Here is a 16,769-nt window from a genome sequence, read left to right on the forward strand (position 1 = left end):
GCCCAGAGCAGAATGCAAATAGCTGGCAGCGTGCAGGCACAGGAGCAAGTCAGTGCCTTGGATGTTTGAGAGTAAGTAGGCATGGAGGTGATGTCTCACTGGGTACGGGTACGAGGACAAAAGGGCAGCCTTTGGCGTGGCCTCTGTAGGCATCACTAATTCGTGCCTAATTCATGATAATTCCAGTTAATGAATGCAGCATGGGCTGAAGCCACGCTTATGCACTCACCAGCCAGTGGGCATGGCAGCATCTCCCCCTCCAGTCGCGACTCGATGTCACCACCCATACAGGTGTCCCCAGAGATCTTCCGGTAGCTGCAACACACAGAATTCATTGCTGTTGCAGGAGCACTGGTCACCACTGTGTTCAGCCAGTGCTTCTCAGCTACAAGCTGGACGTTGTGCTGTATGTCTCAGCATGAAGTCCACTTACTGTCACCTGCAAGGTGTGTGTGCATGTGTTTGGTCATATCACCATAAATCCCAGCCCTTAGAGGATGGGGTTCCCAAGCACAACGCTTACCCTCGAGTCCTCCTGTAGGTTGAGCCCACAGGGCAAGGTACTGGTGGGTCATAGGGCTTCCCTGCAAACTCGGGGTCTGGGATGCAAACTTCCAGAGAGAGATCCTCGCTCAGCTTAAAGCCAAAATCACTGCAAGGAGAGATGTGATGTGAGCAGGGAAGGGAGAGAAGCACAACAGAGCTGCTTTGCTGTGCTATTTTTGCAAAGTGTGAAGATCTCAGAAGTCCAGTATCTAGCTGTACACTAATATTTAGCTGTGCATCTTAGCTTCTTTCCTTAGGACTCTTCTCCACCACCAATGAGCCTCCCCATGCCAACCACTGGGGCTGGGCTCCCTGCCAGCTGGCCCATGTCTGCACCTCAGCATTCCAATCTGTAAGATGGGAGCTGTGGTGTGCTGCTGGTTGGGAAACACTGCGGAGGAGGCTATACCACTCTGGTTTTGCTGTGGTTCAAAGGCTCCCAGCTGACTTGTGATGAGCCAGATTCCTCTTAGATCTCAGCAAGGGACAGACAGGACTGTAGGTGAAAGCTCAGCCAGCAAAAAGCCATTCACTTACTAACCCCAAGCCTTTGCTTCTGAGTGCCAGAACCCATTCCCTAATCCCGACAGCTGTGCGGTTTCAGCTGCAGATGAAATGAGTCTGCAGGGCCAGCTGCATTCCTGCGGCTGTGGGGTCACAGGGCTGCACTGCAGAGCATCTCTGCGTGTGACAGTAAATTGTCTGCCGTCATTTGAAAGAAGGTGATGGATTAACAATATCTTCCTCTTGTATAGAGCCTTTCAGAGGTTCCCCAAAGGCTCAAGGGACATTAATTAAGTCTCACGACCCATTATTAATGAAAGGATGCTTTCAGTCTATTTAGTTTCCTCCTTGCTATAAAATCAAGCAGCGATACAAAGGGCAGAGTAAATTGGACATGTGTCCACTCAGAGCAATTGGTCACAGATATTTATCTCAGACATACAACCCAGACCAAAGGAAATTAATTGGTATTTACCATTCAAAGTCTTCCCTGGTACACGAGCAGTTGGAGACCATGACAGGCCTGTCAAAATCTTCCCCATTGAAACACGTCGCATGAGGAGTCCTCCTTTTGAAGACAGTTTTATGCCCCAGTAAGCACTCGTTGCCTCGCTCATCTGAGGGCGACCACAGCTTGTAGTCGTTCTCTGTGCAGGGGACCCCTAGAGAAGGGACAAGGTTGGGTCAAAGGTGGGCACCCCAGACTGCACTATGGGGCACCTGGACTCGGGATGTGGGAGCAGCTCTGCGGAGACCATTGGCACCCTACAAGGATGCCCTTTGTTGGCACGAGACGAATGTTTTGCCCTGGATACAAGGTTTTTAGCCCAAGACAGACAGCAGCGATGCTCAGCCCAGCAGCTCTGCTGCACTGATGGGGAATTGCAGTGCCTCGTTTAACTGGAGCCGTTCTGGATGCCAAACAGATCCACTTCTAACAAAACATCAGGGGAATCTGCTACGAATTTCAGTCGAGCAAATTCCTCTGCTGAGCTTAACTGCTCTTTGATTAAAACGCTGCCTCGCATTCAAAGCCGGATCCAGTTATAAAACATTCATGGGCAAAGCCTTCAGAAGGCTTTTATTCTTCCACGTTCCTGTCGAACAAATCCCTCAGTGATGATGGTTGGGGTTCGGTGACAGCATTAACAGCCAGGGCAGGATGCTCACCCAGCACGTCAGAGGTGTTGACCTGCAGGATGAGCCAGCTGTGGCCGTTCTCCTTGTAGGAACCAAAGATGGTGAAGATGGTGCTTTTCTCCCCAGGCTCTGTCAGCAGCCCATACACAAATACTGGCTTCTCTGAGAAGGTGAAGGATTTCCACGTCTCTCCCTCGTTGGTGCTGTACCTGCAGGAAAAGGATGGGGGTGGCTGCAATGGGGAAACCCAACCTGGCATCCCAGTTCTGTGCTGCAGCCCTTACTTGAGCTGGTCAGTCTCCGTGCCCTGTGCGATGGCCACCAGGATGCCCCCGTGGTCACCCCAGGTGTAGTAGTGGGGTCCTGATAGTGCCTGGAAGAGAAACAGTGGTGAAAGGAAGAAGGTCAGGCATGGGGATACAGAGTGCCAGGGCATTCTGCAGACCCCACGTTGTTCCTGTGCATTAGGATGCCCCAGTGGAGCACCGAGATCACCTGCAGCACAGCATGTCACCTCCAGAAGGAAATCATTTGTGTTTCCCCTCAGCACAGAACCACTTTCGCTTTCCTTTTCGGGTTCAAAACAGAAAGCACAGATCCACCCAACTCCACCATGCACCAACCTGCCTGGGGAAGCTCTGCTAGGGTCACTGAACACTTTGGTGCCTTTTATCTGCTTTTTGAGACCAAAACAGCGCTCTGCAGAGCAATAAGCCTTCCAGCAGCTTCCAAAACCAGGAAGAAAATGTTGTGCTGCTGCTCCTCTCAGTTGAGCAACAGCAGTGCGAGGCCATTCCACACCTCTGCACAGAGCACAAAGGTGCAGCTCTGTGCGGTGTGCCCAGGCTCTGCTTGTTCCTCATGGGGTTTAATTGCTCTGCAAAGCAAAACTGCCTGCGAGCCAGAGGAGGATTGCACAGACACAGCAGTCGGCTGCTCTCTCTGTCCATGAACACTACAGTTCCACTGAAACCCAGAGGCTGTGACAGCAGCCAGACCCGCGGCGTGCCCGGCACTAACCCTGCCCACAGGGTACTTAAGGGGAGGAAAAGGAGGCTGCCTAATGCATGTGATGAAACCGCTTGCAGATGTTGAAATACCATATTATGCTCACAGCAGAATGCACAGGCAGACCAAAAATACCGCTGCAGACCAAACACCCGCTCAGTAAACAGCACCAGATCTGCATACACTGAGGGCAGCATCCCGCGGTCTGGGAAGAGGCTGGAGCCTTTCCAGGCACTGTGCAGAGCTCTGCCTGTCAGTCCTGTCCACAAGGGACCGGCTGACCTGTGCTGAGGACACGTTCTACGAGCTGAACAAACAGAGCTCAAGCTGCATCTGAACCCGCTGCCTTCAGCACGAGGCGACCGCGCCTGCTCCTGCATCCAAAGATGGTTTTGCTACAAGGGGCATTCAGCATCTTCTGGCTGCAGCTCTTTGATGTGTGCACACAGGTCACCTTCACTGCCTATGGGCTGCAGCTCCCCAATCTGTGCTGCTGCCAGTGTGCTGAGCTGCCAACCAGAGCCCTTACCTCTCTCCACCTCGCCCCAGCGCTGCTTGAGATGTAGACGTTGGTTTTCTTCGCCATGCTCCTGCCGATGGAGCCTAGGAGAATGAGAACAGTCATCCCTCTGCAGGTAGACACAGCAGCCACTTAAATGAAGGCAGCTGCCTCGAAGCTATTCTGGTCTGTGAGCAAAATGCCGTGATGGAGGAGCTGATTTTTCCCACTGTAAGCCAGCGCTCTTAAAATCAAATATGTTAAGGACGATCACAAGTTTTAAAAGCAGCCGTGGAAAAACATATGGCTGTAAACATGATCAAACAAAATGAGCTGGTGGTTCTGCAAATGTTCCATCATTTGTTTTCTACAGCGAAGAAGTGAGACAAATAGCAATCCCTGCACGTCCAAGGAACCCTCCAGCTGGGAAGGGGTAGGAAAGAGGAGTGGATTGAAGCAGGCAAGGTTTGCAGTGTCACCACACTGCACTGACATGTACATACAGTCATTAGCGGGACTGCAGTGCAGAACAGGGCAGCAAAATGCACCATTTAGTTGCACTTCATAGAATCATAGAACACTCTGAGTTGGAAGGGACCCATAAGGATCACTGAGTCCAACTCATGTTTGTAAACTCCATTTTCTTTTAATTGCATCTACAAATGAGATGCCACCCAATTCCTCGTGCCTTTAAAATAATGTGCTCCCAAGCCCCTGAGCAGCAACAGAAGGAAAAATGGTACCGGTGGCAATGATCAGCCCTGGTGCCGACTCTTTGGAGAGGATGGGCATCCTCCGCAGCTGGAAATTCAGCAGCTGGCTCAGGCGCTGGGCCAGGTGGAGGGAACAGCCCTGGGAAAGCTGGGGAAGCAAAGCACACCGTCATCAGTGCCTCAGTCCCACTTCATCCTGCAGCCTCTGCTTTGGAATCATAGAATCACAGAATGGCCAGGGTTGGAAGGGACCTCAAGGATCATGAAGCTCCAACCCTCCTGCCACAGGCAGGGCCATCAACCTCCCCATTTAATACCAGACCAGGCTGCCCAGGGTCCCATTCAACCTGGCCTTGAACACCTCCAGGGATGAACGGGGCATCCACAGCCTCTCTGGGCAGCTGTTCCAGCACCTCACCGCTCTTTCTGTAAAGAACTTCCCCCTGACATCCAACCTAAATCTTCCCTCTCTCAACTTAAAACCATTTCCCCTTGTCCTGCTGTTATCTACCTTCTCAAAGAGTTGATTCCCCTCCTGTCTGTAGGCTCCCTTTAGGACACAGTACTCCAGATGAGGAGCAGAGTAGAGAGGGATGATCACCTCCCTGTCCCTGCTGGCCACCCCTCTGCTGATGAAGCCCAGGATACCATCTGATGATGGGATTTCCCATGCAGGCAGCTCAGCCCATGGACCCCTCTGCCTTTTGGGAGCTTGGCTCAGCTCTCACCTCACAGTGTGTCTTCTCCCCATAGCGTGTCTCTGCCGGGGGCTGCAGGGGCTCCCAGGTGCCTCCCTTGTCAAAGGTGATGACGGAGCGCATGTTCTCCTCGCTGAAGGAGCCGTTGAGCAGCGTGGCAATGTACACACCTCTCACACCCTCGACACGGTGGAAGTCAGCAAAAGGCTCATTGGCAAAATATCTGCAAGGGAAAGCCAAGGGGATAAAGAATTAAGAGTTGGTGGGATGGCCACAGTCAGAGGGCTGTGGTCAGCAGTTCTATGCCCAGGTGGAGGCTGGTGATGAGTGGTGTGCCCAGGGATCTGTCTGAAAGTGCTCCAGGCTGGGTTGAATGGAGCCATGGGCAATCTGACCCTGATGTAGTGCTTGGCAACCTTGCTCACAGCAAGGGGATGAAACTGGATGATCTTTGAGGTCCCTTCCAACCTAAGGCATTTTATGATGATTCTGTGTACTTTGGAGCACACTACCTGACCAGAGTGTCACTGCCTGCTCCTCCTGGGCTGTAGTAGAGCACATTTTCTAAAGACAGGGAGAACTTCAGGCCTTCTGCTTCCGAGATGTAGAGGTTGGTGCGGTTGTCATCGTGGCTGACGCACACGAACACCTGGTCCTCCGATGCATCAGCGATGTAGTACTCCTGTGGGAAGCAAAGGAGTGGTGTGCAGGCTATAAGTGCATGGGCACAGGAGCAGGGTTTGCATACAGGTCAGTGTAGCATTTCCTCATAGATAGCTAACAGTAATTCTCCACCCTGCAGCAGGGAGGTCATCCACTGCTTACCTTAATTGGATGCTTGGTAACGAATTGGGCCACCCGCATCGGCTTGCGGTTGAAGGAAACCCAGAGCTGAACTGATGATGGCTGCAAGCTGCCCAGCAAGCGCTACAGGGAGCAGAGAGAAACATCAGGAGTGGCTACAAACCCCAGAATCACCCTCATCCCTGTGCCTGAACCAACACTGTGGGGACGGCATTCTGGAGAGCAGCAAACACAAGCATGCCTCCTGCTGCCTGTTCTGGCAGCTCAGGTGGAGGCACAGAGACTGGTTTGGAGCAGAACAGCCTGTCCTTGCCTTCCTATTTTTAATGAGTTGCACGAAGGAAAAGACACCAGCGCCGAGCCAAAAAAGCAAAAGCTGGGGGCAATGTGTTTAGTGCAGGTTGCCAACGGTAAGCACCCAAACCCAGATTTAGGCTCCAAAAATAAGCGGCCTGATTTTCCCCGGCTCCATATCACCAAGCAACCACAGCTCCTGGGGAGGGGAGCAGGAATCAGGAAGTCCCAGCTCCCTTCTGGTCCATGAGGGTTGTGAGGATGGGCTGCCATCTCCATGGGGACACCGACCATCCCCAACATCTCACCAAACCCCATCAGAGCACCCAGATAGCATCTCCTGCTAACCACAGCAGGCACAGAGCTAAGAAGGCAACGTGCCCTGGAAGTTGCAAGAGAGATTTCTGAGAAGCTGAAAGCGCTCTTCAAATTGGGGTGATGTTGCTGGGGATGCAGGGTGAGAGCATGTAAGAGCCACCTGCAAAGGGCAAAGCGCTCCTTGCAAAAGGCTCGGTGGCAGCAGCAAGTGAAAAGCAATGCTTGCATCTTACAAAAAGGAAATTGCTCCTTGAGTTCTAGCATGGTGTCTCCAGTCATCTGTGAAGGACTTGCCCTCACTGAGAGCACAGATAAGCCAAGCTGCAGCACGTAAGGCTGCCTGGTCCCAGCTCGCGTTTGAGCTAATCCCTGACGACAAGTGGCCTCCATTCACCCAGCCCTGTCCCCCCTCCTGCCTCCGCATCCACCCCATGCGTTTCCAGCCCTGGTGCTCTACAGCCTGACCTACTTCTGCCCACCCTGCTGATGTGCAGGGCAGCAACAGCACGGCCGGCATTGCTCCATCTGCAGGATCAGCGTGGTGAGCTGAAGGCTGCGGGGACTCACCACAGACTTTGTGGCAAACAGGTATTTGTCCCGGAGTTGGAAGTCATCAACATCCTCCAGGATCACCTCTTTATTTTCTCGGCTTTGGAAGAAATCTGTGCTGCGAACGACAGTGGAGGTGCCAGAGGGCTCGTGCCGCTCGATGTACACTGTGTTGGGCTTATCGTAGGGCTCGACACCCCTGGACAGCAAAGAATGAGAAGGTTTTTATCACCATTGCACTCACAGAGCAGTGCAGAAGGCACAGAGGAGCCAAAGCCTTTTAAAGAGACGTGTTTGGCATGCAGGGTCTGGGGAAACGGGAGCAGCCCTGGCCTCAGCAGGGTGCAGAGCCCAGAAAGGGAGATAAAGCTCTGCATGGCCCAGGAACTCCAAGAGGGGAAGGAGGACTGGTCACAATGTGGGGAATGTGATTGTAATGAAGTTTGCATGGGTGTGTTCGCCTCCTGATGTTATCTGGGGCTCTGTGCTTCCTATTTGTGTCTCAGCTAAGGCCAGGAAGGATGGGGTTGGAGATGTCACAAGCCCTGTTTGTCAGGGGATGTCCCTTCTTGTGTGACCCTGAGGAGATAAGCTGGAAATCTGCAAAGCGTGTGGCGAAATGGCTGAGATGGTGGGGATAAGAACAGGAGGGACCTGAATGTTGGTGACAGCTGATGGCCAGAGCAGCTCTGGTGGCTGAGAAAGAAGAAAGCCTATGGCCCACATGATCAGCCCAGGGATGGGGTTGGGAACACGGTGGTACAGGGAGACAGAAAGCCAGGAGGGAGGGAGCTGGATGGAACACAAAGCTACAGCACATACCAGGAAAAGGACTTCACGTGCTCCTGTATCATTATCCAGGTCTGGCCAAAGTCATCTGATTTCCAGAGCTGCAATGGGAAAGGTGAGAGATGGGCCTGGATCATGCAGTGCTCTCAGAGTGTGCAACCCAAGGGAGGGCGACCTCCAAGACACCAAAGCTCAGGCAGCAGAAGGAGGACAGGGACACATCCACCTCAAAGCTGCACCACGTCCATGACTTCCCTGCCTGGGTGAAAACCACCCAAGCAGGAAAACACTGCCTTCACTTTATAGGGCTGCCTGGTTGTATAGGAACTCAGAAATAAAAATAACTTGCTCTAAAGTGCTCGTGGTGTGTGCAATTGCAAAGATAAACCTGCGGGCAGAGCCTCTCCCTCCTGGAGCATGTCACAGCCATAGGAGTGCTCTGCCACTGCCCAGCTGCGGGTGGGAGGAGGGCAAAGTTCCTGAGCAGAGATGGTATCTCTTATTTCACCAGCAACAGCAGCAATAAACATACCAACCCGCAGGCACACCAGCCCCACTCCGGATCCCAGTCTCCAAGGGCAAACCACATTAAGCACTGTAGATTTCTGACTTAGGTTCCTCTCTTCTCCATGAGGGAGTCAGGAGTGACTGGGATAAAACCAGGGCCCTCGTGCCTTGGCAGCTGTGCTCACCTGCTTGTTGGGGTGGGATCTGTCAAAGCCCAGGACGAGGTTGGGGTTCCTGCTGTGCAGAAGGAGATCTGCTGCCCTAAAGGGGATCGAGAAGCCCTGGATGCTCTTGCAGAAGTCAGTGGTGATCCAGAGGTAAGGGACAAAGGCATCCACAAAGATATACTGGGGAGAGAAGGACAGAGAAGGAAGAAAATCAGAGCAGGGCTCAAGCTACCCATGACAGCAACAAGTCCTGGGGAGCACCTGAGAGGGAGAACTCTGGAGGAGAGGATCTTGTTCCCACACTTCTACCACACTCCGTTGCTCTTTGAGGTCCCTGAAGCCAACAACTGCTGTGTGCAGAGTGGAGTTTTTTGGCATGATGCAGCGATGTGGGTGAGTGTGTCCATGCCCCAGTGCTTCCAACCCAGCTTTGGACATGGGAATATCCATGGGGATGGAGAGCTGCAGAGCCAGGATGGCTCAAACCACTGCAGGAGAGCTTCGGCCAGAAGAGAGGTGGCTTTGGTGTAGGTAAACTTAAGTGTGCCACAAGAGCATGAAAGGTAATGGCCTTCAGTTGTCCCAGGGGAGGGTACTGGGAGAAATTTCTTCTCCCAAAGAGTGGTTTGGCACTGGCACAGGCTGCCCAAGGAGGTGGAAGTCCCTGGAAGAATTGTGGTACATGGGGACATGGTCAGTGGGCACAGTGGGGATGGGCTGGGGTTGGGCTTGGAGATCTGAGACATCTTTTCCAACCTTAATGATTCTATGATGATGCTGATGGGCGCACAGCCCCTAACTCTGTTAGCACAAGCCGCTGTGGGTGCAGCCCCCCACCACCCCACTCCCTCAGTCCCTTGCACCCCGAGGGGCACCACAGGGCACCGTGCCCCCCTCAGCCCCGCTCACCCGCTGGTTGTTGGCTGGGCTGTGGTAGAACTGAGCGATGGCCACCGCACTGCTGTTCCCATCCCCAAAGCTGAACCTCTCCGAAATCTTTTTAAAACTCTTCCCGTAGTCATAAGAGATGTAGACCTGCAGCAAGAGACCCGGTTACAGGAGCAGGGCTGCAGGATGCCAGGCAAGGGACAGGCAGCTCACGGCACTTACGTCGCTGTTTTTGGGGCCCAGCAAGGACAGGCTGTCCCTGGCCAAGGCCACGATCACGTTGCTCTTCTCTCCTGCCCAGTGAACGACCATCTGGTTGTGGGAGTCATTGAGGCTGACCTGCAAAGGGAATGGGCACCGTGAGCCGGAGCACAGGGTCCCCTCCTCCTGGGGAATGCATGCAATGGGATAAGGCGTTCAAACCTGAAGAGTATTGAAGCAATCCCAGGGGCAACAGGACCCTGTGGGGTCAGGGGGAGGGTTAGGGCTACAGGGCATGGACCACTGCTTGGATTTCAGTGCTCACTGTGAGCTGCCAAGCGGTTAAAGCACTGAGAGAGACCTTCCCTGGGGAGGAGGTGGTGAAGGAGGATCTGCTGCGAGCACGCTGTGCAACCCATGAGTGTGAAGTTCATTTATTCTTCCTCAGAGAAAGAGGATTTGTGAGATGACCAGAACCAAAACTAAAACCGAGGAAGAAGCGATACAAACCGGGCTGGCTAGGCAAAGGGCCAACACAAACAGAGTCACCTTCCTACAGTGATCTCCGTGCTTAGAAGGACGTGCAGGTATCCAAAACAGGTGCAAGCAAACCCACTGCTGCCTGTGCTCGTGCTGTACCTGGAGGGCTGGTTTCTATGGGGAAATAATCGCAGCATTGCTGCAGCAGGGCTGGAGGTGCTGCTCTGCAAAACACAGCGTCTGCAGGGAGCTGTAGAAATACAGGGCTAAGCCCTGCTTAGGGCTGGTACCCAGCAGTTTCCTCCTCCCTCCCCCACCCCCCGCCCCCCAGTGATGGGCAAAGAAACGTGTGGAAAAAATGATGGCTTTAGTCCAAGAGAGGCAAGTGAAACAGAAGTCCCCAAATCCCTGTTACGTAATGGGCTTGTGCAAAAGGAAAAAAAGGAGCAAATTAGAAAGCAAACAAGGGGACAGTGAGCATCCCCCAGGGCTGGTGCTTGCAGCTGCTGGGCTGTGTGCCTCCACCTGGGGCTCAGAGCAGAGATGTAGGACTGCAGGCGGCTGCACCCCAGCAGTGGGGGTCAGTGAGACCTTGGGGATGCAGGAAGGAGAGGGTGATGCTCCCCACACACAACCTACAGTGTGAAACCCATGGCAGCTCTGTGTCCCCACCCCAGCATCCCCCATTTTCCCTTTTCCATCAGATCTGACTCTTCCACAAGCAGGAGCTGCTTAGTGCCACTCGTTTGGGTCTAAGGCTGCAGCAATGATGGGTCAGCAGCAGCGAACTTGCCCACAAAGCCCCCTCCTGGGGACAGCCTGATCTCCTCCCCATGTGTTTTCTCCAGGATGGGTTTGTTGACGCCTCCATGACATTTTCAGTAGCACTTTGCAAGTTGTTCTGCAAGAAATCTGACACTAGGCTAGCTAGAGAAACAAAACAAGAGGAGGCTCTGACCCGTGCCCTGCTTTAAACTCAGCCAAATGACCTCTAAAGCATTATTCCCTGTGAGCAAAGAGACTGAACCGCAGACAGAGTGCTGTCCTTGAGCAGGGGACCAGGGCTGTGCGGCAGAGCCAAGGCCTGGGCAGCAGCTGAGCCCTGGTTCTGCACTGAGCCACTGGAGAAACCTCCTTAAGGAGCTGCCTGGATCCACGAGCAGGCAATGGCTGGTGCCCAATGGAAACAGCACTTAGTAGAAAATCATCGTAATGGGGCTGTGTTTTGCTTTCTGCCAAGTGATTAAGGATATATGAAATATGCATGAAACTCTAATTTGTCCTCCTAATATGTAAGGTGCCAAATGAAGTCCACGAGGGGAGAAATGAAGCCAAGATGTAGGGGAGGCTGCTTGTATCTCTAGTTAACACAGTTTATGTAGTGTTGCTCACATTCATATTTTCTTTCTGTTAACAGCATCTCCCCACAACCAAAACCCCTGGTTTAGAGCAAGACAGCAACCCTGGAGCTACCATCACACTGGAGCAAGCATGAAGGGCATCCCTGTGAGCTCTGTGCAGGGATGGATGGAGGACATGGGCTGTACTTGCAGTGCATGGCATTGCCTCAGAGTGGGCTTTGGAGCAAAGCATGCATCGAAGGGTTTGTCCTGTGCTGCAGGACTCTGACCTGACCTAGGGAAGGGCTGTTAATAACGAAGCACTCCATGTCAACACCACACCAGGGCTGCACGAGGGAAAGAGATGTGTGGGGATCGTGGCTCTTTCTTCCCATCCTTGTTAAGCAACAGCAAATGGGATGCTTAACAACAAACACGGTTCCGAGATCGTTCCTGAATAATTAATAGGCTGTTAAAAGGATAAGTGAGCGTGTTGGCGAGGCATGAAACCTCTGAGGCTTTGAGGTGCCAAGCCCTCGTGCTCCCTGAGCCCCTGCTGCATTGGGGTGGCAGAAGAGCAAAGCCAAAGGGGGGGTCATGGCATCATGGGGGGCTGCAGTGCATTGCGTTGGTGGCACTGCAGTGGTTGTGTTGGTGGCACGCATCGCTCCTCGTGCATCCCACCGACGCTCCATTCCTGCACCTTCTGCTCAGCACAGAGCATCTGTTCCATCCCTGCATGGTATTTTAAGCCACCTCCTGTGCCTGCCACGGCTCTGCCTGTGGCTCGGGCTGAAAATGCCAGGGCCCGAAATCACCCATATGAAACACGAGTGACTCATTTCAGCGAGCGCCAGGCCCCTGTTAATTGTGTTAATACCAAAATCATCTGCTTGCAGAGCTGTTTGCTCTCTGCTACCGCCAGCAGAGCTCTCCTTTTGCTGTTGTGCCTGAAGGAAAGGAAAACGATAGTGGGGTTGGGTCAGGAGCACTGCTTTTTTCCCCAGGAATGAGTCAAAGAAGGGAGGAAGGATAGGGCTCAGGGCCTGGGAGCTGTACCAGGATGTGCGGCCAGCACCCAGGGCATGGGTAATGTAGGTCACAATTAATTATGGTTCAATTCCGATGGGCTGTGATTGATTTCTCTGGTCATGGAGCCGGATGGTGTTTATCCTGCAATGCACATTTCTCTGTTTTGGAGAGCAGAAAGGTTCTGCAGCATGGTGTGGGTTGTAGGATGCTCATGGCCTCAGAAGAGCTCCTGTGCTCTGTGCTTGGAGCTGTTCTTGCTGCATGCTGGCAGCTTATGGGGGCACTCAAGGCAGCAACCAATGAACCCAAACACCTTTCTGCCCACCAGCACCGTGCAGTCTGCTCTGGCAAGGAAGGAGGCTGCTCTCTCAGTGAGTGCATTGCTTTCTTGGTCATCTGTAAGAGCTGTAGTGCAACAAGGATGGGAATGTCTCCTGCACAAAGTCGTCTCAGTGCAGTGATTTTAACAGGAGATGAATTCTTCTCTGCTGGGCTTTGCAAAGCTGTCATAAAGATGAAGGTCACTGAGTAACAGCACAGGGGAGGAGCTGGTGGTCATCCATGTGGGATGCAGAAGTGCCTGGTTCTCTGAGCACTGACAGCTGGGGAGGTCCTCAAGGGTGGGCTGAGAGAAGGTCATGTAGTCCTCCTACAGTGCAATTGTAAATAGCCAGAAAACAATGGAACCTGGTGTTCCTCTAAGGCAGGAGAGGTTGTCACCAGCAAGCAGGACCTGAGAGCGAAGGAGGTTCTGAGATGATTTGACTCCATGGTCCTAGGAGGGACAGGTGGATGCTGAGGTGGGCAGCAATGGCTGCAAATGCTGTCCCTAACCCACATCACCTTCCCCTTGCAGGGTCAGCAGATGAGCTCACTTCCTGCCCAGTACCATCCATCACTGTCTGCTGCTGCCACACCAGTACCCATGAGATAGCGTCACCTGACAGGTAGGCAGCAGGAGCAGCAGCTTCATGTGCCCTTCTTCTTGTACTGTCCACAGGCTGAGTGGTTCTTTGCTGGTTTATCCCCAGGATGGGATGGGATTTGAAGGATGGCTGGGATGGAAAAACCAGACAGAGGGATGAGGATAAGTCTCCACCGCTGTAATGAAGCCATAGGGTGGGCAGTGTGCAGTGCTTTGGATGCTCACAGGGACTGAGGGAGTGCTGAAGGGCATAAGCAGCACTTGTCCTGCTCAGGGGATGCTTCCCATCAGTGGCATTGCAGAAATGACCCATCCAGTGTCCAGAGCCCGTTGCCAAATTTGCCAAGCTGTGCAGTGCCATGGAGAAGCCGCGGTGGCTTTGGAGTGCACCCCCAGCTCCAGTTCTGGCTGTCACAACGTGTCACTCCATCAGTCCCCCGGCTGTGTTCCAGCAGTGATGGGCAGCTCTGCACGAGCAGTGCCATGAGGTTACACCAGGGCAGGGCGAGCCAACACACAGCATATGGCTGAGCACACTGCCAAGCACAGGGAGCAGCACATGCCCCTGAGAAGGGTCTCCTGCAGGGCTCTCAGTGGCTCACTCCAAGCACTGTCACCTTGCTGATGTCCCTCTGCTAACCCTGCCAGCATCAGGGGAGCCACAGAGATACAGGAGGGGTGGGGACCACATGATGCTTGTGACTGGAAGCAAGCAGTATAGCATGTGGCTTTGTTTTCCTTCTTGTTCATACACCACAATGCGGGTTATATCCTAATTCCTTTTGTAACAGACACCACGATGTAAAGCACTGTATGGTTCAGAAGGGTTGTGTAAGGCCTAGTGAAGTCCTGGTGAAGTCTGGTACCTGGGCTTTAATATGCTTGCATCCAAAAGCAGCAGAAGGGCCAATTTTTATTAAAATTAAAATAAAGCATTAAAGTCTGCAACTGTTTTGTGTAATGCTGCCAGTGAGAGCAATTCATTGCTCCAACGAATCCCTTCCAAAAGCTTCAGGCAATGAGAAAAGACCCGGCAGAGGCCAATTGTATACAAAAACCCCCCTGCCTGCTCTGTGTCCTGCTCTGGATGTTACTGCAGCCTTCCAAGTGTTCCAAGTCCAGGCTATGGGTGCTGCTCTCCACCCTGACCTGTCGAAGTGGCCTGAATGATAGCTGTGGGGGGGGCTGAAGGGAAAATGCCCCACATATGTCCTGACAGTACAGAGGAAGGGGAAGTCATTGGGAACGGAGAAGGTTAAGAGGGAAAGTTCTCCTCTTCCATAGGAGGGAAATGCAGATGTGGCCGCTGCCCTCAGGCAGCACACGGGCTACACAGTGGGACATGAGCAGCCTGAGCGAGCGGGGTCACACGAGGCAATGGCTCACAGTTTGGCATATAGGGTAAAACACAAAAATAACGGGCAGGCAATGGCAGCCTGCAGACTTCCAGGGCAGGCACACGGGCAGCGTGTCCTGTTCTGACTTCCCCCCCAAAGTGAGGCAAAGGGAGAGGAGGATGCTGGTCCCGGCAGCAAAACTTGCTAATTAATGGAGCCTGCGCAGGGATGCTCTCAGGGACGGCCATCTGTATGCTTTTCTGTGGTCAGCCAGCTCCTCACATCAATAAGCAAGGGCCAGCCGGGCAGACAAGCAGCCAGGGAGAAGCCCTCCTTACAGAGCAGGCTCAGCACCTCACAACAGCACAATCTTGCTCTAAAGTCTCCCCTTCAGCCCAGTTTCAGGGTCGAAACGTCCCATTTAAGCACATCTAGTGGGAGACAGATGCCAGCTGCAGCTCCCAGCCGTGGGGTTCCCATCCCCTGGGGACAAGCTGGCCGTGTCCCCGGCTCAGACCCACGAGCGTGCCCTGCCAACCCGGCGGCACGGCTGGGTCGCGATGGCTCCGACACCAACCGGGGGAGATGCGGGGATAGATGTAACCGCGCTCAGCATCTCCCGGTCAGCTCCGTTTGGAACAGGGTAAGTGCGGGCGCTCGTAGGTTCAGTAGGGGGCTGCGGTGCCCCGGAAAGGGGGAGGGGGGAACCACGCAGCGCAGCATTCACCCTGCCAAAGGGGAGGGGGGGGGGAAAGGGAGGAAAGAGGGGGAGGTCGCGACCGCGGCTCACCTGTCCGTACACCTGGATGGGCTCCTGCGCGGCACGGCGGCTCCGCGGGGGTTCATCGGGTGCCTCCGGAGGGACGCGTAGCAACAGCGAGGAGCCGCCCCCCGCCGCCCCTTCGGACAGCAGCAGCAGCAGCAGCAGCAGCAAGGCGAGGCGGTGCGGGGAGAGAACGGCACCTTTCGCCCCGCCGCTGCACCGCGTCGCCATGTTCGTGGCGCGGGGCCGGGCCGCGCCGTGCGGGACCGATGGAGCCGCGCCGCCGCCCGGTCAGAATGTGCAATGTGCTCCGCCGCGCCGCCCCGCGACCGCCCCCAGAACGATGTGCTCTTCCCCCCCCCCCACCCCCCATTCCACGCTTCATCATCCCGGGGGTAAACCGGGCCCGAGGGATGCGGGCGTCGGGGAAAGTCCGATGTCATCGATAGGCTTAGCGGAAAGGGTGTCGGAGCAGCCGTTACACGAGAGGAAAAAGAAAAAGATTGAAGAAAGAGCGAGTGGAAAAAAGAGCGAGGCTTAAATATCGGATGTAAGAAACTCAGAGCTCAGAAATTGGCAATTAAACAAAAAAAAAAAAACACGGAAAAAAGAGGTACACGGTCCTAAGTTGGCAATCTGAAGTGATGGGAGGTCGGTGGTAAGAAAAGCAGTGACAAGGAAGAGCTGGTCAAAGGGAAGCTGTCTGAAGCGGTAATAGAAATGAGCACTGCAAAGTACACAGTGTAAAATCAACAGTGAAAATCGGCAAAGTACACAACCAAAAATCAACAGTGAAAGATAAACATTAAATTAAAAAAAAAAAAGGGCTTTTCAGCCAAAGCTGCTACAAAGTCTGTGCATCGCAGGGATTACCGTGTTTGCCAGCCTTGTGACCCATCTGCATGGTGGAGGTGATGTATGGTGACATGGGGACAGTGCAGACCACCATTGGGGGGCTCAGCTCCCTGCATTTTGCTGGCTGTAACAGCTGAAACATTGCCCAGAGTGTTCCCAGAGGTACCTTTTGCCTAGAAACCTAGTTAGCGTGTTTCAATTACGGAGCCAATACAATTAGAAGCCCTCCTAATAAAGCTCTTAGCTGTCTCGATTCAGGGTAATGTCCCCCTGGAGGACCACAGGTCACGGGGGTGAGAGTTGATAGATGTTTGTGCATGGATCCGTGGAGCTGCTGTCTCCAGGTGGGACCAGCAGGGACCCAACACACAACAGCATCCCTTCCCCAAAGTGCTGCCCCAATCCCCAGGAA

At 53.6% G+C, this 16,769-nt stretch overlaps 1 protein-coding gene across 1 annotated transcript in view; it reads right to left on the bottom strand.

Annotated features, from left to right (window-relative positions):
- The window catches only part of SORL1 (sortilin related receptor 1), a 37,607-nt gene extending 21,874 nt beyond the window's left edge, over window positions 1-15,733 (bottom strand). Inside the window, exons 1-16 of the mRNA XM_042832143.1 lie at window positions 15,530-15,733; window positions 9,647-9,763; window positions 9,446-9,571; window positions 8,555-8,716; window positions 7,896-7,963; window positions 7,092-7,272; window positions 5,934-6,035; window positions 5,621-5,790; window positions 5,139-5,331; window positions 4,441-4,558; window positions 3,728-3,801; window positions 2,475-2,563; window positions 2,221-2,399; window positions 1,526-1,712; window positions 524-652; window positions 230-315 (exon numbers count right to left, since the gene is read on the bottom strand). Of these exons, the coding sequence (XP_042688077.1) occupies window positions 230-315; window positions 524-652; window positions 1,526-1,712; window positions 2,221-2,399; window positions 2,475-2,563; window positions 3,728-3,801; window positions 4,441-4,558; window positions 5,139-5,331; window positions 5,621-5,790; window positions 5,934-6,035; window positions 7,092-7,272; window positions 7,896-7,963; window positions 8,555-8,716; window positions 9,446-9,571; window positions 9,647-9,763; window positions 15,530-15,733 (2,185 nt within the window). The remainder of the gene's footprint in view (window positions 1-229; window positions 316-523; window positions 653-1,525; window positions 1,713-2,220; window positions 2,400-2,474; window positions 2,564-3,727; window positions 3,802-4,440; window positions 4,559-5,138; window positions 5,332-5,620; window positions 5,791-5,933; window positions 6,036-7,091; window positions 7,273-7,895; window positions 7,964-8,554; window positions 8,717-9,445; window positions 9,572-9,646; window positions 9,764-15,529) is intronic.
- Between the last annotated feature and the right edge of the window lie 1,036 nt (window positions 15,734-16,769).

The sequence above is a fragment of the Centrocercus urophasianus genome, unplaced genomic scaffold, assembly GCF_019232065.1.
Source record: "Centrocercus urophasianus isolate 14NV4802_14NV808 unplaced genomic scaffold, USGS_Curo_1.0 seq_37, whole genome shotgun sequence".
In the NCBI taxonomy this organism is placed as follows: Eukaryota; Metazoa; Chordata; class Aves; order Galliformes; family Phasianidae; genus Centrocercus; species Centrocercus urophasianus.